This window comes from Panthera onca, chromosome B3, assembly GCF_046562875.1.
Source record: "Panthera onca isolate mPanOnc1 chromosome B3, mPanOnc1 haplotype 2, whole genome shotgun sequence".
Lineage (NCBI taxonomy): Eukaryota > Metazoa > Chordata > Mammalia > Carnivora > Felidae > Panthera > Panthera onca.
In genome coordinates this window covers 13,073,965-13,098,447 of record NC_138344.1, presented here as the reverse complement: position 1 = coordinate 13,098,447, position 24,483 = coordinate 13,073,965, and the positions used below count along the sequence as shown (strand labels likewise).

General features: G+C 39.8%; 1 protein-coding gene, 1 long non-coding RNA gene and 1 pseudogene across 6 annotated transcripts in view; all 3 read right to left on the bottom strand.

The window, feature by feature from the left end:
• LOC132668744 (uncharacterized) overlaps positions 1 to 24,483 on the bottom strand; it is a 324,417-nt gene that overhangs the window by 66,583 nt on the left and 233,351 nt on the right. The window lies entirely within an intron of this gene.
• Positions 1 to 24,483, bottom strand: part of MCTP2 (multiple C2 and transmembrane domain containing 2) — a 239,439-nt gene that overhangs the window by 37,585 nt on the left and 177,371 nt on the right. For 4 of the 5 annotated variants that reach the window (XM_078448969.2, XM_078448970.2, XM_078448965.2 and 1 more), the window contains one exon: positions 336 to 458. In XM_078448969.2, the coding sequence (XP_078305095.2) occupies positions 336 to 458 (123 nt within the window). Of the gene's footprint in view, positions 1 to 335; positions 459 to 5,771; positions 6,474 to 24,483 lie in introns of those variants that run through there. The other variant, XM_078448972.2, reaches the window with a different exon arrangement.
• Positions 6,480 to 8,582, bottom strand: LOC144616729 (large ribosomal subunit protein uL30 pseudogene; annotated as a pseudogene).

Genomic DNA, 24,483 nt, shown 5'->3' with positions numbered 1-24,483 from the left:
GTCTTTTCAGTGGATGGGAAGGTAATTCACAGTAACCTTGCAATGAACCAGATGGGCACACATTGAAATCCGCGGCCGGCATGGTAATGATGACCAAGCACCCGGGGGCTCTCCTCCTGCTAAGAAGGTAGGTCAAGACTCAGGAACATAACCTAGAAGGAACGCTCTAGGTTACACCCAATAAAAGTCCTCCACTAGAACATGAACGTGTGTGCCAAGTTTCTCCTCGTCTCTCAAACCAAGAGCACTTGGGCCATGATTTGGTGGTGGTGGTTTGCTGTCGTTCACACGTCTTTCCCTAGACAAATGTCACAGTTACTGGAATCTCTGCTCACCTGGCTGTCCTGGATGCTGCCCGTCTTCCCTTTTGTGAGAATGATGAAATTGTAGATGAAGAGGAGTAATAAGGCCAGGGGGATCATGTACAGTTCAAAATTCCAGACGGCGACCAAAAATACCTGATTGGAGGACAAGACAAAAATCACTGCTTGAAAAATCAGGATGGGAGTCATTTTAAAGTCCTTCTCATTGACTTAAGGAAATTAAATCCAGCACACTCTGTCCATGGTAGCTTTGAAGAACAGTTACAGACAGGGACACACGCGTGTGCGCGTGCACACACACACACACACACACACACGCACGCAATTAACACAGTTTTAGAACCGAAAGTAAAATGAGGAAGGTATAGAGATAAGTTGGCCAGTCGCACTCCGAAACGGACAATACAGTAGCCCCATACCTGGAAATCCCGTGACCCTGTCAACCACAGTCAGTGTTTTGCTCCTAGATTTACCAGAATTATTAAAGCAGTATGGAAAAACCCAAGGTCTCACAGAGTCCGGCCACAGACCAAATTTTGCCAACAGTAAGGTTTACTTGAACTATAGAGTGTGATGACTTTTGAAACTGGCTGCCAATGTTTAAAAATCCAAATATGCCAAATGAAAACTTCAGATAGCCAAAGTCTCTTTAAAAATCTTGAAATTTTCTAATTTGGAGGCTGGCTGGTCACAAGGAAATGATGGGCTAGAACTGTGCTACACCTGCCCAGTTTCTATCGGCCTCTGAGTTTGTGACCATTTCATAGAAAAAGTCACTCTCGTAACATATCAACTTAGAAGAGGCAAGTTATTGCATCTTAAGTATTAAATCTTCCACTCCCAAAGCAGTATTGTTTCACTAATTACTGAAAACATTTTCTACCATGCTAGAGTTTTATTTTTGCAGATATTATAGATTTCCTTCTTATATTTTGGTTGCTATTCTGAATTTAATCATGTATTCTATGTTTCAAGAAGATAATTATTTGCTTTAAAAGCTAATAATTTGTACGTACCAATTTTTAAATTAGTAACATGACTAAATTTTCATACTATTTCAAATAGCTTTTCATTTCATTTTTTTTTGGGGGGTGGGAGTTCTAAGAATATAGTCACACAATCTACAAATGACCTGCTTCTGTTTCCTCTTGTCTAATATCTATAACCTTCTAATATGTGTACTTACTTTTATTATTATTAACTAAACAATTTTAAATAAAACTGTTGAAAGGGACATCATGGTCTCACTCCTGAAATTAATGAAAATGCTTCTATTTTTCTATCATCAAGCATGATGCTGACCTTTAGTCTGAGCTATATAAATCATTTCACATTACGAATACACATATAATAAATCATTTTTAAACTAGAAAGTTGACATACAGTCATTCATCTTATTACTCTTAATATTTTAAAAATATCTCAGGAATCCTTTATGAAAACATTTGATAAAGGAAAATATTTTTGAAATAAGAATACTTACATCAATTTCAACGAGGGTTTATTTCTTATTATTTTTAAAATCAGGAAAGGAGGAGGGTTTACTATCTTTTAAAACAAAGAAGGTTTTTTTTCCTTTTCATTTTACAACCTCAACACGGTGTATTATATTTATAATTTCCTAATATTGAAGTAAACTTGTATTTCTGGAAGAAACCTCTTTTTAACTGGACTGTAATTATCTTTTAATGTACATTTGTATGGTATTTGCCAACACTTGAAGATGTTTTTGCGTAGATACCCATGTGTTACATGTGTTATCTATTTAACCTTTTTATATTATTTTCAGGTTCTGGCAACAGGATTATTTTGATGCCATTATTTTGGTATACTCCATGCTTTATGCCTAGGATAATTTTTTCATGTCATATTACTAAATATTCTAAGAATGAAAAAAATTTACATAGAGTAATGTAACTAATCCCCATGCACCCACACCCATGAAGTCTTGTCAACGTACTGTCACTTTTCTTCCCAATTTATGTATTACTCTTCCTTTTTTTTTAAAGTAAAACATGTCAGATAATTGTTTCCCATTGTCGATCTTCACCTGCTCCCTCAACCTATTCCTCTCATTCCCAGAAGCCAACCAAAAATGGGTGTGAATCTTTGCCTAAGGACATTGAAGGTTTATATTAGAAATAACATAAACAACATCAAAATGTTCGGATCATTCTAAAATGTTTTATTCAATAGCATGTTTCATAGATTGTTGATGGTGTAGGTATAAATCCACTATATTCATTTTAACTAATATATGGTACCCTGTTCAAATGAATGTTTTGTAATTTATCCATTATACTCTCTTATCATTGAAAATTTAAGTAGAAACAGCAGTTTTATTTTTTAATGTAGTGAAACATATTCATCTGCAATCTTAGATTTTGTACCTTTCATGTTCAATGTTCTACTTAAGGAATCATATGCTACTCTGACATGATAAAGTTATCTCATCATGTTTTCTCCCAAAAGACAATTGTATGTGTGTGTTTCTTATTTTGTCTCAAGTATCTTTTGGTTTATAATTGGAAACAAGCTTCCAGTTTGAACTTTTCCCTTATAGTCAACTTTTACAATCAGATTGTGGTACCGATCCCTATTTTTTCACTGTTTTCATTGCCATTTCTGCTCCATACCAAGTTCCCATAGGAGAGTGTTTACTTATGTACACGATAATCCTGTCCATTGATACATATTTCTATTTTACAAGACCACATCTTTAACTGTGGTTGAGTAACCAGATGACATATGAATGAACAAGTCTCTATTACCTCATTTTCAAATTTATCTTGGGTAGTTCTTCGTACTTTACCCTTCCACATGTATTTTAGAGTCAACTTGTAACAGTCCATAAAATTCTTGGTGACAGTTTCATTGGGATAGCCTTGAATCTATGTTTGTTTGGAGAGAAGTGATATCTTGATATTGGCTTTCTGAATCATAAGGATATAATCCATAATATATGGATTATATCTCCATATATTCATGACTTTTATATAATATCTCAAAATATTTTATTACTTTCATCATACTGACTTTGCATATGTTTTTTTTTTATTATTTTGCTAAGTAACTTAAGACTTTTGATACTATTATGAATGGGGGCATTTTAAATTTATATACTTTAGTTACTTTTGGGCACTGGAGTACTGATTTTTATATGTTGTTCACATTATTCCTGACCCCTCTTACTAGTTGTAGGAGATTTCTTTTCTTTTTAAAGTTTGTTTATTTATTTTGAGAGAGGCAGAGTCAGCACAAGTGGGGGAGGGGAAGAAAGAGAGGGAAAAAGAGAATCCCAAGAAGGCTCTGTACTGCCAGCACAGAGCCAGTTACGGGGCTCGAGTCCACAAAGCCGTGAGATCATGACCTGAGCTGAAACCAAGAGTCAGAGGCTTAACTGACTGAGCCCGCCATCCAGGCATCCCAGGAGATCTCAAGTCTATCCTTATGGAGACCTGATGTGGAAAATCATATACACTGAAAATCTTGGCAATTTTTTTTTTTGCCTTCCAATCTATGTGTTACTTAGATATTCTCTTAGTGCTAAATCTCTATACTTCTTAAAAACAAGTAAGTGTAGAATTTTAAAAACAATTTTTGAATCAATGTGTATTTTTATCTTGTTGATTTTCTCTAGTCTATTAATCTGGTGTGCTTTAGCAGCTTTATTTACTGTTTTATAATTTACATATTCCTATCAGTTTCTTTTTAAGGGTTTCTTTCTTTTACTTTCATGTCTTGTTTTGCTTTAATATGAACAACATAGAGAAAAGCAAAGAAAAATAGTAGAATGATTACTAGGGAAAGCCACAGATTTTCCTAATTGTTACCTATTTCCCTTTCCTTGTTCTTAAAGTTCTTTCAGGATTGGGAGTTTTAACTGTATGCTAAATGGTTACTAGTTCTTAACGTCTACTGGATAAGTGGAATTTTATTGTTTTTCTTATATTGCAAAATAGAACTTCAAGTGAAAAGAGACTGATATGAAACTATTGGGAAAAATTAGGAAATAGCATATTTTTAGTTTCTGTTCTTCATCATAAAGCTATTTATAAAATGTCTTTAACAAAATTACTTGCACATCAACTACTATTAGAGGGCTGTTGTGCTAGGTAAACACCTCATTTGCTGTAAGATTTGCCTCTATCAAGTACAGTTAAGTAATACCGGAAAGTGCTTTACAACAAAAATGGAGCCACACTTAAATATTCAGAGGGCTCAAAACTCTTTCAGAGTGAGACACTAGTGCCTTTAGAAATCTTTTTAAGGCGCCCCTGGTTGCTTAGTCAGTAGGACATGCAACTCTGGATCTCAGAGTCGTGAGTTCAAGCCCCACGTTGAGTGTAGAGCTTACTTTACAAAAAGAAAAGAAACATTTTAAAAATCAATGCATATTCCTTACATCTGGGATGAAGAGTTAATTTCCTAAATACACACTTTTCAGCAAAATAATAATAATAATACCCTGAAAACAAGTTTGCAAAAAAGACCGAAGATAATTAGTAGACTCTGATAGTTGGTAGGTAGATAGGAGACTTTGCCCCAAGGTTATTTGCAGGGGAATTCAAAGCTTAGCAGAAGAAACCAGATCTGTAATGTTTCTGCACCTTTACCTCAAGAACAGCTGTGCTCGCAGTGATAATACCAGCTGATTAAAACTCAAAAGAAAAATTTGCCCTCTTTCTGAGGGGAGGAAACATGGAAAGAAGTTGGGGACAATCAGGGCCACCAGAGAGCACAGAAGTGGACTGAAGGAGAGCACAAGCAAATGAAAACCCGAAATTCTGTACGTGAACTCTACTACAGGTCTCGGCCATAGATGTGGGGCAGACTCAAAGCAGGTTTAACTGGGATCAGAGCCACCACCCACAGGAGGTGTGACAGAATTGGCAGTTAGAGCTTCATGAAGTTAAACGTCTTCTTAAAAAATAAAATCAACCTTATGTGGGGGCATCTGGGTGGCTCAGTCAGTTAAGCGTCTGACTCTTGATTTCGGCTCAGGTCATGGTTTCACAGTTCATGAGTTCAAGCCCCACTAATGGTAAAGAGCTTGCTTGGAATTGTCTCTCTCAAAATAAATAAATAAACTCAGCAAAAAAAAAAAAAAAAAAAAAAAAAATCAACCTTATTTGAAAGAATTTAAGAAAATCTAAGGTCTTTACTGCATAACATTCCTAACATCTAAGATACAATTAAAAATGGCTCAACACACACAGAGTCAGGAAACTGTAAATCATTTTCAAGGAAGAGGTGATCACCAGATGCCAAGTTCAAGGGGAATTATATGTTAAAATTGTAAGACAAGAACTTTAAACCACCTATTAAAAATATGCTCAATGAGGTGAAGGAAAATAAACTCATACACTGAATGATAACTAGTAAATATGAGCAGAAAACATAAAAAATAGTAAAAGTGAAAACTGTCCATCTAAAAAAATACAGTATTTAAGGTTTTTTTAAATTTTTTTTAATATGAAATTTATTGTCAAATTGGTTTCCATACAACACCCAGTGCTCATCCCAACAGGTGCCCTTCCTCAATGCCCATCACCCACTTTCCCCTCTCTCCCACCCCCCATCAACCCTCAGTTTATTCTCAGTTTTTAAGAGTCTCTTATGGTTTGCCTCCCTCCCTCTCTAACTTTTTTTCCCCCTTCCCCTCCCCCATGGTCTTCTGTTAAGTTTCTCAGGATCCACATAAGAGTGGGTTTCCTCCCTGCATTCTACAATGCGGATGCTAAGGTGACCCAGTCTTGCCTTCCCCCAAAAAGCAACTCTAAGAAAGTACCTTAAACCTTTAGCTACAAACATGATTTCACTTTTTGCCCCCAAATCTGTTTGTAATCATTTTCACAAAAACAGATACAAAAATATATACGTGCCAAATCTCGGACGAGAAAAAAGTGATGCATAAAGAGACTTCGTGTTTTGCTAAGGATAATGCTAAAGATAGAAATATGTGATGCCTGTGGTTCCAAGTTAGCTGTGACTGAAGAACTTCATCACAGATACTGCCATAGACACTTGAACAAATCTTCCAGGTATAATTTGATTAGGTATGACATGAGAAGGATGTTATCTCGTATCACAAAAAGTTTTACAGACCCCATTGGGCTCCGTTTTTCTCAGGTTTCATTAGGAAGTGACCTGGAAATAATTAAGCAATCAATCAATCCAATGGCCATCAAATATCTTTATCCCAAACTACGAACGTACTAGACCACTCAGTTAAAGTCATGTTGAGAAGCAATATCCCAAGATGCATGAAGGAAGGGTAAGTTGATTCCTTTTGGCTAAGGTACTACTGTTTCAAAGTTCAATAACTTTGACTGAGTACTCAAGGGAGTTGGAAGGTGTTTTATCTGCAAAATGCCGAAGAGGGGATTAGCTTCCGGTGAAAACCACTGGAGTGGTCCTTGCCTTATGATCAAAAACAATTAGAAAAATTTTTTTAAAATGCACATGCATGTCTTCCCCAATATTGTGAGAATCGGTTCATAGGTTACAATACACATTAAATCTAGACATGGAAAACCAGTGTCTCCTGAAATAACCATACAGTCTTTATGAATAACCATCCTGTAAGCACAGGGCATACTCGGGGGAAGAGATTCTCATTCACGTTATTTTAGAATAAAGGTACTGGGTAAAGATGAAACAAAGCTATGCGACTTCTCTTCCAAAGAATTGCAAGGTTAAACAAAAGGGAAATAATACAAGAATCTGTTTTTAATTTGACCAAGTATACATTCACTGCTCTAACAAATCAGTAAGCAACTCCTTCTCGAGAAAGTGCAAATGCCTTTATTGTGGTTAAAAGAGAAAAAAAGTGTCACATGTCCCACTATCATAAAGCAAAACAATAGTATACACCGACAAACACCTCCAGGTCTTCTCATGCCCATGAACCTGATGAAAATTGGTTATAGCTTCCTGGCCTACGTGATGACACTTAGACATCGTAATTTAAGGTTTAAGAACTTCCTTTAACTGGCTCCTACTGGACTGTCAACCCTAAGCCAATAACCACCACAACTTCTAGATTCCCAATCACAGTACATTATTTGCAGACCCCAACACGTGAAATGGTGTTCGGGATTTTGCTTTTGAGAAAAAGCTCCAAAGCTCTCATTTTGAGAGCTACTCCTTGAGCATTTCCTCACCTCTGAAGTGTTTCCTCCTCATCCCATCCCAGAGCACCATATCTTAACCCCGTTTCCTGTCACTGCTTTACTTCATGTATAAACTCATTGCTCACTGTCCCTTCATGAAACATTTGTTGAACACTTACTGTGAACTCTGTTGATTTATTTTAATTTTTTTTCAATGTGAAAGTAAGCGTGTATTAACTGACCAGATCACCCAACTAATCGGGGGAGATACCTTGGTTCATCCTTCTAATAAGCCTGTCGATCTCGTCTTCCCTGTTGCCACCATCTCCACCTTCGACAAAATGGGTGAGCTTTTTTTCTTCCTGCTCCCTCATGGAGAAGATAATTTCAAGGGCCATCAGAAGTTGTTTGCTCCTTGGAAACATTTCTCCAACAGTACAGAACTTGTGAATCAGATCTTCCGTGTAGATGCTGCCATATTTACCAAGAGATCAAGCAATCAATGTGTTACCTGTCCGGGCAATTTGCTTCTTGTGGGTTTTGCCATAACCATGCTTGTAGGTCAATTTGTCCACCGACTGCAGGTTTGGGTACCCCCATGGTATACATGGTCCCACGGTCCTTGAACCTTTGGGATCACGCCATCGACTCCTCTAATCCTGATGACAAATGCCAATTTGGGTTCTACAGGTATGCGGAAGTTTCCAGGTCTTCTTGCCATACTAGCTATGCAAATCTCAGTGCTGTACCTCTGCCTATACTACTTAGCTAAGTGATGCTTAGCTTTTTCGTGAGTAAGCTTCTTCCTTGCCTTTCGAAGCACCTTTTGGGAAAACATTTTCCCCAGATGCTTGACCTTCAACTCTGCAAAAATACTTTTGCTTTTCCTTACGGGTTTCTGGCACAGCGGGAGCCTTCTTTTACTTTTCTTCTGCACCCTCTACGGTTCCAGCCGGAAAAGAGCCGAACCATGCTGACTTTGAAGCAAGAGTGAAGGACACCAGCAAACCAACCACCGCTCCTAACAATAACACCAGCAATAACAAAACAGCCTCGACAGAACTCACATTGTATTTGGGGATGAAGGATGAGACAGATAAAATCAGCCAAGTATATATTAAATATCGATAAAAACTGCTATGTGGGGGGGGCGCCTGGGTGGCTCAGTTGGTTAAGCGTCCGACTTCGGCTCAGGTCATGATCTCGCGGTCCCTGAGTTCGAGCCCCGCGTCGGGCTCTGTGCTGACAGCTCAGAGCCTGGAGCCTGTTTCAGATTCTGTGTCTCCCTCTCTCTCTGACCCTCCCCCGTTCATGCTCTGTCTCTCTCTGTCTCAAATATAAATAAACGTTAAAAAAAAATTAAAAAAAAAAACTGCTATGTGGGGAAAAAAAACACAACACAACGAACAGGAATGAAAAGAAGGGAATACCAGGCAACAGGGCTGGGGGTGCAGTTATAAGTGGGGGTGGCCAGGGAAGGCCTTGCCAAGAGGGCAACATATGAGCAGAGCCCTTGGAGGAAGTATGGAAATCCGGGTGAGCAGGGTTTCTGGTCAGAAGGAAGAGTGGATCCAAAGGTCCAAAAGTGGGAGCACAACGGGTACGCGCAAGGAATAGGCAGTGCCTCTGTGGCTGAAGCAGCATGAGTAAGACCTCTAGAAAAGAAGTGAAGAACCGGGAGAGGCACGGGAGTCAGTCCTGAGGGGCTGGGACCACAGCTGTAAGGTCTCTGATGTCTATTCGAAGGGAGAAGCTGAGCCGTTGGGGGGCTGTGAGCGGAAGGGCACCTGTGCCAACCACAGTCATGATCTGAGAGAGGACGCGGAGGACGTATTAGAGCTTGAGGACGGTGCTAGCATCTAGAAGAGGGGAAAGAAGGGTGGATTACAGAAATGCAATACATGCGTCAAGAGGCCCTAAACGCACCTCTCCATAGCCGTGCTCACCTAAGGTGTTGCACTGAGTACAATGAAGGTAGAGAAGGAAAGGAAATTATTTCAAAGGTGGACCCTGGAGCCTGAGCTGGATGATTGGTGAGGAGCAACAGAAAGCAATAAGGATGCAACTTCAACACGAGGGGTATAGTGATTCACAGACGAGAAGCAGCTGCAGAGAAAATCGGTGAACAGAGAAATGACTGCAAGGAAATTACTTCAGGATGTAGACGAGAGAGGCAAAGATACGGATATCCAAGAGAAGTGAAGAGACATGGATGATAGAGATGAGAAGACGGTCAGGGTGGGGGCAGGGGATTAATGAAAGAAAGAGGAAGAGGTCATATATGAAGATAAAATGAGAGTTGAATGGTTCCAAATGGTTGAAAAATGGTTGAAAGAGACCCATATAGGAAGTAAAAAAAATGGTTTTTTTTTTACTTCCAAAATGGTTGAAAGAGACCCATATAGGAAGTAAAAAAAAAAAAAAAAAAAAAAAAAAAATCCTTACCAGGATAAATAAGGAATTTAGGCCTAAAAACGCCATACTAGGGGCGCCTGGGTGGCTCAGTCGGTTGAGCATCCGACTTCGGCTCAGGTCACGATGTCACTGTCTGTGGGTTCGAGCCCCACGTCAGGCTCTGTGCTGACGGCTCAGAGCCTGGAGCCTGTTTCGGATTCTGTGTCTCCCTCTCTCTCTGACCCTCCCCCGTTCATGCTCTGTCTCTCTCTGTCTCAAAAATAAATTGAAAAAATGTTAAAAAAAATTAAAAAAAAAAAAAAAAACGCCATACTAGAGGGGTATCTGGGTGGCTCAGTTGGTTAAGCATCCGCCTCTTGATTTTGGCTCGGGGCATGATCTCACAGTCAGGAGATAGGAGCTCTGTGTTAGGCTCCAAGTCTGGCTTAAGGTTTTCTCTCTCCCTCGCTCTCTTCCTCTCTCCTGCTCACTCTCCCCCCCACCCCCAAGTGAATAAATTTATTTACCCCCGAGTAAATAAATACATACGTACAAAATGCCATAGAACTGAAGAAAAAAAACAAAAAACACCTGGGAACAAAAAAGAAACACTTTAAAGCAGCTAAAGAGAAAAGATGGCTCAGTTGTAAAGAAAAAAGCAATTTGAGTAACTTCACCTCTCAGTGCAACAAGAAAAGCAAGAAAATGGAATATATACAATCTCCACCTTTCCATTTGGAATACTGAATCTAACAAATTGCCTTAAGAGTAAAACAAAGACACTTCGGAAACACAAAAGCCATCAGTTCTTATCACCAAAAGACCTTCATGAAAGTACGCATAAGAAGATTTCAAAGAGACGGAAAATTGTCCCTGGTCTAAAGGCTGAATGCAAGCATGTATGTGCTCAGAGCAATGACAAATGTGTACACGAACCTCCATAGACGTGGACTTACAAAAAAACACGCTAATTTGTGCGTAATGAGGCAATCTAGAACTAAAATAGGGGTCAGTAGAACCCGTAAATTGGGAGAGGTACGGTTTGATTCAAGGAATTCTAAGACACTCTTGTGTTAAGCCGGTGTGTGAAGTAGAAACATAAACTTGAACTTTGCGGTATGAAGCTGAAGCTTTGTACCTCAATCTTCCCACAGGAAACAAAACCCACACAAAAGCAAACAAAATGCCTGTGTGGCTCAGTCGGTGGAGCATCCGACTCTTCATTCAGGCTCAGGTCGTGATCTCACGGTTCATGGGATCGAGCCCCGTGTCGGGCTTTGTGCTGACAGCAAGGAGCCTGCTTGGAATCCTCTCACCCTCTCTTTCTGCCCTCCCCTCCCTCTCAAAATAAATCTTAAAACTTATAGAAAAAAGAATCGAAGACAGATGCAATGAGGCGAAGCTTAGGTTGCTCCCCTTTACCTCCTTCAGGGATTTTTTTTTTTGTTTTCTTTTGCCAATTCGCAATTTAGGACCAATTCACTATGTGCGACGAAATGGTGATGGGGCACAGATTAGCAGCATAGAGCTCGTTTCTAATGTAATAATCTAGGGTGCTAAAAATTGGAGTGCATAGAAACTATGACAGCTAAGACTTGAGAGACAAGAGAAAAGCGTCATGCTTTTATTAAGACACCTGAAGGGCTATGCACTAAGTACAGGGGTAAACTAGAAATAGCCAAATCCTCAAAACGTTTGAAATCCTTCCTTGGATCGTTTCAGCCTTGACTGTATCACAGGGACTTGTTCAACTCTTCCCACCTCCTCTATATCCTCTCTGCTGGAAGATAACACAGTCCATATCCCCTATGACACTCTAATAAATCTTATCCAGCATTTAATAAAAATAACTCGCCATAGTTAGGATAAAAAAGAATGACCAACAATCAAGAGAAAAAAAGACTACCAGAACAAGCAGATGATTTTGATGTTAGAGTCACCAGATATGAATTTTAAAGCAGTTATGATTTATATATATACGTATATATATGTATATATGCATATATATATACATATATATACGTATATATATGAAAATGGATAAAAGCATGGAGAATATCAGCAGAGAACTGGTATATCTAGAATAAGATCTAATGGAAAGCTAGACTTTTTTTTTAAAGGGGTGAGTAAAATGAAGAGCTCATGAAATAATTTACTAGCATAACAGAAAAGAGAAGATTCATGATTTGGTGTATTTGTGTAAAAATATCTATACTTTATGCAGAGATAAATACACTAAGAAAATAAAACAGAAAAAAAAAAGCTATATGGCACACTGAGAAAAGTTTAATCTACACATAAAAATTTGGAATCCAGGAAGACAGAGGAAAGAGAGAATAGAGCAAAAGCTATAAATGATACTGGATGAGAATTTCCCCAAATTTACCAAAGATGTGAAGTTACAGATTTAAAGAAACTCAAATACGATGAAAAGAAAGAAAACCACGTGCAGGCACATAACTAATGACCAAAATAAAGGTCGGAAGGCAGACACTGGGGAGAGAAAAAGGAAAAAAGAAGAAGAAAAGTATTTCCTCTCCATGAATAAAAATTAAACCGACAACTGACTTAAAAAGAAAAAAAAAGAAGAAGAAGACGATAATAGCCAGAAGATAATTGGAAAGACTTTATATAAGATTTGTTTTATATGTTCCTTGAATATTTGGTAAAATTTCTTCTAACGTTATCTGGGCCTTATGTTTTATTTTCTGGACAGATACTAAGTTACTGATTCAATTATATGATGGGTTTAGGGCCATTAAATTTCCCATACTGTTTCAGTCACTTTGAGACACCTTTCTACAAGTTTTACCTATTTCATACATTTTTTAACATTTTAAGCATAAGTTTTCATAATATCCTTTTATGTTCAATCTCCGCCTTATCTGGGTAATTTCCCCTTTTAATACCTGATACGCGTGCCTTTACCCTGTCCACTGAAAACTCTCAGAAGAGAATAGTCAATCTTACTAGTTTTTCGAAGAGACCACTTTCCACTTTATTTTCCGTTCTATTTTACACACGTACTCTACTGCATTGATTTTGTTCTTATTTATATTTCCAATTCATTTGGCTTCGTTTTGCTGTAATTTTTCAATGTCTCGATTTTGACAGTTCACTCACTAATTCTGAGTCTGCCTCATTTTCAATATTGGTTTTTCTTGCCCTGGTTTTGTGGAATACAACACACCAATTCCAACTCTGACGTGGAAAAGCAAAAAGCCAAGAACAGCCAAGTCATTCCTGAAAAGGTAAAACAAATTGGAACCACGCTAAAGCCAAATATTGGTATAACATTGATAGAGGTGTAGACAAGAGACCAATGGGACAGCACAACTTGATCCATGACCTTGTGAAAACTGCAGGCCCCTGGGAAAGAGCAGAAGATTCAAGAACTGGTACGAGACCGATTACCTGGAGAGCCAGAGCACAATGATGAAATCAAATCAAAAGGAGCTTTAAATTTTTAGTATAAAAAGCAAAGCCACAGAAAATGTAAAGGATATCTTTATGACCGTGGGCCCGGGAATGGTTCCTCAACAATGACACAAAATGCACAGACCACAGGAAAAATTATTGAGACATCTGACATGAAACGTAAGAATTTTTTTTCAATAAAAAGGTAGGGGTTACATAAAGAAGAACAAAGAGGCACATAAAGGCCCCCGCGCATTGAATCTCCTCTGTAATGAGGCAAGTGCAAATTCAAACCACTCCAAGGTACCGCTTCACACGTCAGATGGACAAAATTGAAAAAGCCAGCTAATCCCAAGAGTTTTCCAAGACGCAGAGCAATGATTAACTTTCATTTGATGCCTGATGGCTCAGTCACTTGGGAAATGGTTGGCATTAACTAAAGAGAATGATCAGGTAACCAAGTAACTCTAGTCCTAGGTATAAATTTGGGGGGAATGGGTTTCAAACTTTGGTGTGCATCGGGAATACCAGGGGGCTGGCTGCTTTAAACAAGATTGCTGGGTCTCATCAACTGAAGGCAATGGGTGGGGACGGGGAAATTACATTTCTACCAAGTTCCTAGGTGATGCTGACGCTGATGTCCCGGCACCACACATTAGGAGTCATGACGCTAAACTGCACGTGCCCCCCAGATGAAACACGTATCAATATTATCAAGAACACTCTTCATAACAGCCAAAAACAAAAATTAAAAAAAAAAAATAAAACAAAACAACAAACGCGGAATCAATCCAATGTCTATCTAAAGTAGAATGGATAAATCAAATAATTTACTTGTAAAGTTAAATGTACAGAATGAAGATAAGCCACACGGATGAACGTCAAAAATACTATTTTGAGTGAATTTGCAACCCGCAGAGTAAGGCATTAAAGTATTGTGATTGCTTTTATCCACTCTCCAAAAAACAGACAAAATTGAATTACTCTGTTCAGAGACAGACACAAAGTTGGCGAAACTACAATGGACAGTGAGAGAATGACACAATATTCAGTGTCACCATTACTTCTGGGGAAGAGGAATGAAGAAGGATTCGATCACAAAGAGGCAAAAGGAAAAGGGCTTCGAAGATAATGGGGATTTTTAATTTTCAAGTTGGGTGATAGGCACACAAGTATTTCTTAATGGTTATTCCTTAACTTGTACGCACATATGCATAGTTTTATAAACTCCCTTATATATACACTATATTTTACATTAATTTTTTTTATGGCAGGTAACATACCACTAGACACAATGGGTATGATTTTGCACTGACTTAAGAATGCTTTCAAAGGCCATGCAATTGAGGGCTCCCAAGCAGCCATATATTGGTTTACAAATGATACGGACAAAGAACTGATCTGGAAAGTAAGGAAGTCCAGGGTGGGGAATAAAGAAGAAAAGAGGGGTGCCTGGGTGCCTCAGTTGGTTAAGCGTCCAGTTAAGGCTCACGTCATGATCTCACGGTTTGTGGTTTAAACCCCCACATCAGGCTCTCTGCTGACAGCTCAGAGCCCGCTTCAGATCTGTGTCTCCCTCTCTCTCTGTTCCTCCCCTGCTCATGCTCTGTCTCTCTCTCTCTCTCAAAAATAAACATTTACAAAATTTATTTAAAAATAAAGAAGAAAAGGAGAAAAGACAGAAACCAAATAACTAAAACACACACACACACACACACACTGAACCAAATATGGCCCCTGTTGTTTGCAAGTTTACAATCTCTGGCCCAGATTACTCTAATAAACTTCAAATGCATGTATTATCATAATACTTTTCTCTATTTCCTAACTTTTCACATCAAGGCCAAAGTAATAACCCAAAGCTTAGTTCTCATCATGGTGCACTCCTGCTCAAAGCCTTTTGTGTCTGCCTGCTCTCTAGAGACAGAGTCTACAACTATTAATATGAGATCCAAGGGGATCAAATCCAAATATGGCCCAAACGTACATCTATTGTTTTTACTGACTCTCTCCTACCATATTTTCTAAATTCTAGGCACACAAAAATTTACCTTTCTTAAAAACTGCCTATGTTTTATTTCTCAGTTCCTCTCAGTCTAAGTGCCTCTAGGAATGTTCTTTTTTTAATTTAATTTTATTTTTTTCTTTCTCATTGGTTCCCCTGACTGGGATAAGCCATTATGTTACTTGGTGTTTCATGATACCTTATAACTGGTTCAAAATACATTTGCCTGGCATCATGGTCATTTTGTTCAAGTTTTACTCTTTGAAATCCTGAAGCATATATAATTTGCATAAATTACATAAAACATAGGACAGTGTCTTGTATGTAATAGATACTCAAAGATTTATTGAACTGAAACTACAGTCAAGATGAGCATTAAAAGTCTAACTGTATCCTTTGCATTTCAACAACTTGTTACCCAACACTGCAGTTGGATGATGTCACAACACAAGGCTGCTTGTAGTGGTCTGGAAGGTAGACCAGGAAGCCCTAAATCAGAATCTAAACTATGGCTTTATACAAGTTCAAGAGAACAGAACCTGAGATACTCCAGATACATGAATTACAAATATTCCCCCGCTGCAATACCCCGCACCCCCCCAGCATGTGAACATTTGTGTGTGGCTTGAAAAGGGTGAGCAGGAGAAAGTTCTGATTAGAGGTTTATTTCCATCTACATCAATGCCCAGAAAGTCAAGGCAGTCAAATATACCATGGGTTCCAAATCAATGAAAACTGAGGAACTGAAATCAATTCAAACATCCATTCAACGAACCTTCATGGAGTGTTTATTATGTATGTACGGGGCACTTGCTATTATTTAAAAAAAAAAGAAAAAAAGAAAACAGGAACAAAATGACAGTTTCCATCATCCAGCATCTACCAGTATAAACTATCTCTGCATGCATACATACACACACACACACACACACACACACACACACACACACACCGAAATTAGAGTTTCTCATGGTATCTTATTCACATATGGTTGTAAATAAAAATAGCAGAGCACATCATTATATACGATTGCATAGTCATCAAAAGAACATTTTAAATGAGAAAATAAAATTATTAACAATTTGATTTGTAGTGAGTTTGACTGTGGAGCTGAGTGCCCTTAACTACTATGCTACACGCTTTCCTGTTGTGTCATCTCCAACAGTGGTGAGGCAATTACATTTTTTAACATGAAGCATGTATTTAATGGTGCTTAGGACGTATTCATTTTGATTGGCTCTAAATCGTGGTTCTATCCTCGCAGCGGATACTCGCAGCTCGTGGAAATGCTACATAGCCTTTTTTTCATCTGTAAAATGAGAACAGTAATATCTTCCCCAAGCATTGTTGGAAGGACTCAATGCAATGACAGAAGGGAGGAGGCATCATCACTGCCATGATTCTTAAAGCGGATGAATGACTGAACCCAAGTCAAGGGACAGTAATAAAAGCATGAAGAAAGCCACTTGGAAGATAGGGTTGGTTGGCCTCAATGTCACTAATTATTTCTCTAGAAAAGCACGCAGGCCATTCACTGGCTCAAAGATAAGCTATTTAGTAAGTTATTTCTTTGTGTTTGCCCAATGCTAGAGAGTGGCAGTGCTTTGTTTCAACTAACTTTCTCTTTAGTAAGAGAAGGATAGCGTGAGCAAAAGACACAACAGAGGTAAAAATCAATCAATCAATCAATCAATCAATCAATAAAGGCTTCACATCTTTAAAGATGGTAAGACAACTCATTGGGATGGATCATAGAGAAACGAGACTGGAGAGAAGGTTGGAGTGCTAATCGGGGGTCAGTTAGTGGAAAGACCCGCAGGTCACAGTAACAAGTTGAAGATGTGATTGTAAACGAAACACACACACAAAAAAAAACCAGGATCAGATATTCAACTAGATAATCTTGGCAGCAAAGCGCTCTTACTCATGGGAACGGAGTAATGCAGTGAGAAACCGAAGAAAAAAATTCAGGAAGGAAATGCAATAGCCCGGGAGAAAGAACAAGATCTCCTCTGTCTGGGATGCTCAGGGGTGTTTTAAAGAGCACACAGGCTGTTTTAGGTTCTTTAAACATGGTTTGGATTTGGATGAACTGTGGGGAGTTGCATGGGGAAACACCACACATTTGATGCCCAGTTATACTCCTCCACTCACCAGGAATTATTTCTGAGTCCTGGACAACCCTTGGACTCATTCCTGGTCTCCTCACCCCTTTTAGTTGGCCTCTGAAACCAGCCCCACCTATTCCTCTCCTTGTTGGGGTTCTCACACCCGAGATCCACTCTGTGAGCAGGCACACTGCTTCCTCCTAGGCATAAAGCCCTCCATATACCAGCCGCCATGAGAGAAGCCCACCGAGCTGACCAAATACCAGAAATCTTTCCACGTTGCCGATAACATGTGACTTTGGTATATTTGTAATTGCAGTTCTCCCAGCCACTCTTGACTGAAATGTCCACGGTCCGTGACCTCTTCCCTCCTCCCAAATGAACGCCTCACTGAATTACTTCCTATGAACTTATGCAAGGGGCCAATGCGCGTTTCATAAATCTTCATTCATCAGAATGCAACATGAACGAAACGCCACAATTGGGCGATGAAGGGCCTAGCTGGGGTAGGCAGAAAAATGAATATGTTACAGTTCAGGGGGAAACTAAGGTTACAGATGGAGTTAGGGCTGCTAATCCTCTAACGTTCACATTGGGAGTTCATCATGGATTACCTGGTGGAGTCGAATGTAATCACGAGGGTTAGTCCTTCAAGGTGGAGGGCAGAGGCAGAAGAAGAAAGGAAAAGATGTGAGAGCACAGCAAGGTCAGAGTGACGCCATGTGAGGACTCAACAACGTGCCTTTGCTGGAATGCGAAGATGGAGAGGGGATCATGAGCCAGGGAACTTGGACAGCCTCTATAAGTTGGAAAAGGAAAGCAAATAGATTCTCCCTTAGAGCCACCAGAATAGAACACAGCCCTTCTAACATCTTGATTTTAGATCCAGTGAGATCTGGGGTAGACTCCTGTCCTCCAGAACTATAAGATAATAAATCTGTGCTGTCTAATGCCACTTCATGTATGGGAATTTGTTAGACGAGCAACAGAAAACTAGTCAAGTGGTATAATGGGAAACGATTTCCCTAGGGAAGCTGGGAAGGGCTGTGTAGACTGGCCAGAAAGTGAATTCTACACTTTTGGCAGGAGCCAGGGTCTAGAAAGGGATGTGTTCCTCCTGGTCCAGCCTCCACCTAGAAAGAGGTAAAGGGAACAGAGGCACCCATCATGGAAGAAAGGTTTTGGCAAACGTCAACTTGGCTTGGGCTCCAAACTGAAATGCCCTTCGCTGGCCCGACCCTCACTTTTCTCCCTTGTCCTCCAGTAAAAAGTTCCTACTTACCTGCACCTCTACATCATGTCATATACAGAGAGAGGAAAAGTTTACCAAATCAAGACTCATTAACCATTTGTTCTCTGGAGCATCAAAATATGCCATTTCTGGTGTTCATTTGGCATTGTCTTTGACCGTTTCTACATGACATAGTCGTCTGGTCCGTTCACTGGGGGCAAAAAGTCAAACTGGGCCTCTTGCCTTATCCCTTAAGGACAAAACTCTGCCAGCTAGTTCTGGTTTTGTGCGGGGAGTCTTCTCCCAGTACTTTTGCAGAAAGACACCTGAATTAGGTGTTTCCTACTTTTAGTATCTTCCGTGACAGCTGGAGTAAACAATTTATGTAATTTTCAAACTTCCGATTTCACAAGAACACTTTTCTGTGTAAAAGAAAAATGCGGATGTTTCTACAGATATAGCTAATTCCATTCTGATTTAAAAGAAGTCTATACATAAGTCCATATAATCTTAAAATTAACTATAGGCTGGAGACTTTTACACTGTATTCTTCTAGACATGCAGGTTTTGTTAACTTATTTTCCCCTTCTGAACATACCTTGCGACTTTCTAAAAACAGAAAAGAATGCTTCTAACTTGTATTTATATAAGCTCAATACTAAATGCATGATATTTTCCCTCCTTTAAGTACAAAGCATTTATTAAAATCCCATCACTTTCATGTTTGTATCAGGCTACTGGCCACTGTAGTGGCTAGTGGCCACCTGTATACTTTCCATTTCTTGGTGACATTATATAAATGGGACCAAGTCCCACGATCGCCCATGGCCCAATAAAAGCCCCCATCTGAGGTGCCTGGGTGGCTCAGTCAATTAAGCATCTAACTCTTGATTTCAGTTCAGGTCAGGATCTCAGGGCTCGTGAGCTCGAGCCCCTCGTCGAGTTCTGTACTGACGGCACGGAGCCTGCTTGGGATTCTCTCTCTCCCTCTCTCTCTGCCCCTCCCCTGCTCATTCTCTCTCTCTCTCTCAAAATAAATAAGTAAAACAAAATAAAAGTCCCACATTACGCATAAAGGCAGAACAACTAGTTCACAAAGTAGAAACGCTCGGAACTAAATGAAAGAAAGCAACTAATGGGCTCCAACTATCAGCTTTTACCTCCTGGAAGGATTATCATTTCAGGTCTACAACCAGATAATAAATGTCTCATCACGCGTTTTCGCAGAAACTGGTAATGGAGCCACAGAACGTCTGATCTCGGTAAATGTATCTTTCAAAGCCATCGGCAAATTCTCTGCTCTGATTAAAGGAAGGGAGGACAAATCCTCACACATTTATTTATTCCCCAAAAAGCTGGGTATCTGGAAGGGGTCAAGGAAAAATCCCATTAATACAGATAAGTATCTCACTTCTTTCAGATGTGTAACCGTTGGCACTGTGGGCACCCTCCGTGGTAGAAATCCACTGGGGCTCGAACTGTACTCCACGTGGACAAAGCATTCTCGAAAAGTGTTCTCTGACTTTGGTCACATGAACATCAGGCCACAGTGGCGACTGTAAGCTTAAACTTCACACTTGCGACTGACTCCTTCATGTTCACAGAAAGATTAGATCAGAATGAATACAGAAGAAATCGCTCTGGGTAATAAAGCAAGTGTATCTAATTAGCATTAGTGCAGTGATCAAGTAAAACAGTTCACTGTATTAAGTTACTCTGCTTGTAGCTTTATTTCTGGCACTAAAAGAAGTAGGCTTGCAACCCGTTCACATGAAGTCTGCAATAGCTCTGTACATATTCAATGTGCTTAAACCAGACTAAGGTGCTTTCCTTCAGGAACCCTCCAATAGTGATGACAGAGAGATGCTATTTACAGCAAAGAGTAATCCCTTTAGGAATCCTATCGAGCATGCCTTAGATGGTCTCCCATTACTTGGATAAACTATCTATTTGCTTCATCAAAAAGAGAACTGCTTATATGCGGGCCACACATACTTGCCTCTAAAAACAAACATGAGGCCAAGGTTTGGATCCTCCTTTCCTTAAACATGCTTTTAGGAATCCCACGTTTATTTCGATCAGGCGGAATCTGAAGAGCTTTCCTACAACACTGAGACATCACTATAAACCAGGAAGAAACCCAAGATGGGGTATTTAAGTACGTACACACACACACACACACACTCATATACACTCACACACAGCTGCTCACTCAATCTTTTGCTCACCAAAAATAAAAGTTCAAATCAAAACCCAGGATTGACAAATTCAGTTTTTGGCCTCTTATGTTCAAATCACTGTCACATCACGTAAACAAATGTGCCCACAACAATGACAACCACAAAAATTTCTAAAACAACAACGATCCTATTCAAAGATGCTGCCTGCATTGTAACGTCTTTCATTTCAAACCAAAAATAATGTCTGATGCCATGAGTAGAAAATAAAGACTTCCTCCAGCCTTTCTAGGATGTGATCCATTTAAGCACAGAATGAAAATATTTTAAAAGGCCCTTTAAAGACCAAGAGGCAGATGTTCAGGTAAAAGCAAAGCCAGGAGATTGTATATTTTAATAAAGCTATTATACGTGCAGCCTCAAATTAGGAGTGGCACTGAGGCTAGGACATGTCTAAACCATCACCACCTGTTTGCCCTGAAAAATCAATTAAAGGCACACTTTCAGAGTACTCCCCTTCGAACCAATAAAACTTAGCCAGCTTCATGGAGACACTGGAGTCCCACAGAGGGAATGTACTTGAAACCTGAATCCTGAGTCTTGTGTTCCCGCCCTGTTTGCATTTATATAAACTAACCACAGTAAAACTGGCCTAATGGGAGGGAGAAAGAGACCAAAGAGAGAGGTGGGTGTGGGGGGAGAGAGAGAAAAATCCTTATTTCCACTGGCTTCATCCTGAGAATCCTACTTCCTTTTGGTGAATTCCAGTAATTTCTTCAAAGGCTCTTTTTTTTTTTTTTTTTTTTTTTTTTTGCTTTTCCTTTTTCTGCTCCTTCAGAATTCTGTGCTACATTTTCTGTGCAACAGAAGAGATCCAACTTTGCAAGTTGAAAGTAAGGGCAGGAAAGCCATCCCAAGTGTTTTAGTAATTAAACGAATATTGCATAATGAACCATATGCCCAAAGGGCCTGTTCTTATGTGGGCCAGATTTTTGTTTGAATTTTTAATTTTTATATACAGATGAAACATTCGGTGTAATCTACCAACAGCGCGAGGGAACGTGCAACAAGGCAAAGTGTGAGGGACAGTCCGCGTAGGAGCGGGAACAGGAGACGCTACAGCAATTCTGCTCTGAAGATGTTGATTCAAATGTGTTTCTTCCCCTCCAGCCATTGTTCTTGTCATCTGCTCAGAGTGTTCAGGAGACACATATAACGAACACACTGACAGCTTTATACAGTAGGAGTAAAATACAGTGCCGTCAGGCGAAAAGTGTGAAAATCCCACAGGACAAACAAGGATTTCTTAAAAAAAAAAAAAAAATCCTACACCCATCATTCAGACTACCATCTTGAATTACAGGGAATCCTCCCAAGTCTCTTTTGGAAGCTGCATAAATATTATACTGCAGGCTCTAAGCCACATATATTAGCGATTTGAACTGATCTAAGAGGAATTCTTACCTCGCAACAATGCAACCGTGCAGAGCGGGTAGAAAACGCTCAGGGCGAAAGGCAAGCATGTCCTCCCCACTCCTGCAGCAATGCACACTATCAATTTAAGGATTCAATATTCTGGCTCAAACATACAGATCCCCAATATTTCCTAAACTCCTGTCATAGAAGAACTGGAAAACCTTCCTTGAAGCTTTGCAGCGGCATTTAGAAAATACTGAGTTATAATCCAAGCAACGTAAGAGATACAGGGTCTGATAACATTACTCTGTCAGCTCCTGGACACGCAGGATTTCAGAAGCATTCTCTAAGGCAGAAGGGAGCTTTTTAAGAACGTGTTTGCACAACATTTGAAATTTACAGTGATGGTCTGGACAAAGTTATCAGGTCCTCCGGGTGGGTCAGTCTTGTAAATGCCTAATTCAGGATAAACATTTCAGCATGGGTGTGTGTGTGTGTGTGTGTGTGTGTGTGTGTGTGTGTTGGGGAGGGACGGCACAGAGGAAACGCTTAAGTCCACTGTCCTCCGGGTCTTGAACCGAAATAACCCAAATCCAAGATGCCACACTGGGCCTCACGGCATGGAGAAAAGATTATGAAAACAAATCTGATCAAAAATCAAGGTGAAGCCTTAGACTCTTTTCAGCCCCACCCCCCAGGCACACAGATATGCTGTCATTTTCACAACATAAACACCAGAAATGGAATGCAAAGCATTTAAAGAGCAAGTCATAATGGAACTGTAAATAACCCCTCTCTTTGCTTTCCCTCTTCATTCAGAGTTTGCGCCTTTCCCGATGGCTAGGTTACTTGATCTAGTGGTCTCAGTGGAAAGACAGATAGACTTCAACTGCAGGCAGAAGACAAAAACTGACAAGGAGCGTCACCTTTCCTGACTGTTTAAATCCTTTAAGGAAGTGCCATAGCAATTAGAGTGGGAGTGTAATCTTTGCAGAGTGCATTAACACTCTCCGACCTCCTAGACAATAGATCAGACCTCAGACACATAATGCTTCCCTAAGGCTTTTTAGCCAGCATATTTGATCTTTTAGTCACTCCGTGTGTGTTACTATAGGTATCATCCACAGAGAAGGCATTATTCATGAGCACCACTGCCCACTAGGTCTGAGACTGGACTGCAATCAAGCAAAAGCAGGAAAATCACCTTAATCCTCTGCTCTATTTCCTGTATCTTTAAGATGGGCGGAGTGGGGGGGGGGGGGGAGGGAGGGAGAGAGTAAGTCTAGACTTCTGGAAAAGAGTCTTTCACGATTCTCTTATTATTTTTTAAAGCTACAGAGTCTGTTCTGTAAAAGTGAATTACAATAGGCCCTTTTTACCTGCGGGGGGTGCCTCCCAAGACCCCCCCAGTGGATTGTCTGAAACCACAAATAGTACCGAGCCCTTTTATATACTGTTCTTCCTATACTACATATCTGGGATAAAACTTAATGTGTAAATTTAGGCACGGTAAGAGATTCACAACAGAGACGGATGATAACAAAACAGAACAATTACAACATCCTATAACGAAAGTTATGTGTATATGCTCTCTCTCTCTCTCTCTCTCCCTTAAAATATCTTACTATACATGCCCTTCTTCCTGTGATGATGTGAGAGAATAAAATGCCTATGCAGAGAGATGAAGGGCGGTGAATGACGTGGGCGCGGTGACGGAGTATTAGGCTACAGTGACCTTCTGACATAACATCAGAGAAGATCATCTGCTCCTAGACCAAGGTTCACACCCAGCCACTAAAACCATGGAAAACAAAACCGCGGATAAGGGGAGACAAGAGTGGCGTTAATATGCATAGGTCATTCCATGAGTATGGGCTGCAGGGGGGCCGGGGGGGGGGGCAACCTCTAAAACAAGATGAACTTCATAATGGATTCATGGAGGAAAATGCCCTGTGTGATCAGCCGCGCTGGAATATGCAAAAGAAAGCAAAGAGGGGAAATCAAACAAACTCCTCGCACTGCAAGCTTTTAAATCTTCATCTGTCCTGCGGGTTACGAGACAGGGCACACTGGTCAGGCAATAACCTATTTCCTGATGAACACATCCTGTTCCAAGCTAATCTCACAGTGGAAGCTTGGCTTTTACCATTTATTATAAACATTTTCAAGAACTGCTTACTGCGATATATTTTTTAATGGATTAGATTTTGGTCAGCTGCTAACAGAGCAGAGAACTGAATATTCTTTATAGGAAGACAGCAAAATAGGTTTTCTGAGAGTCTGACTTACTTTCCACT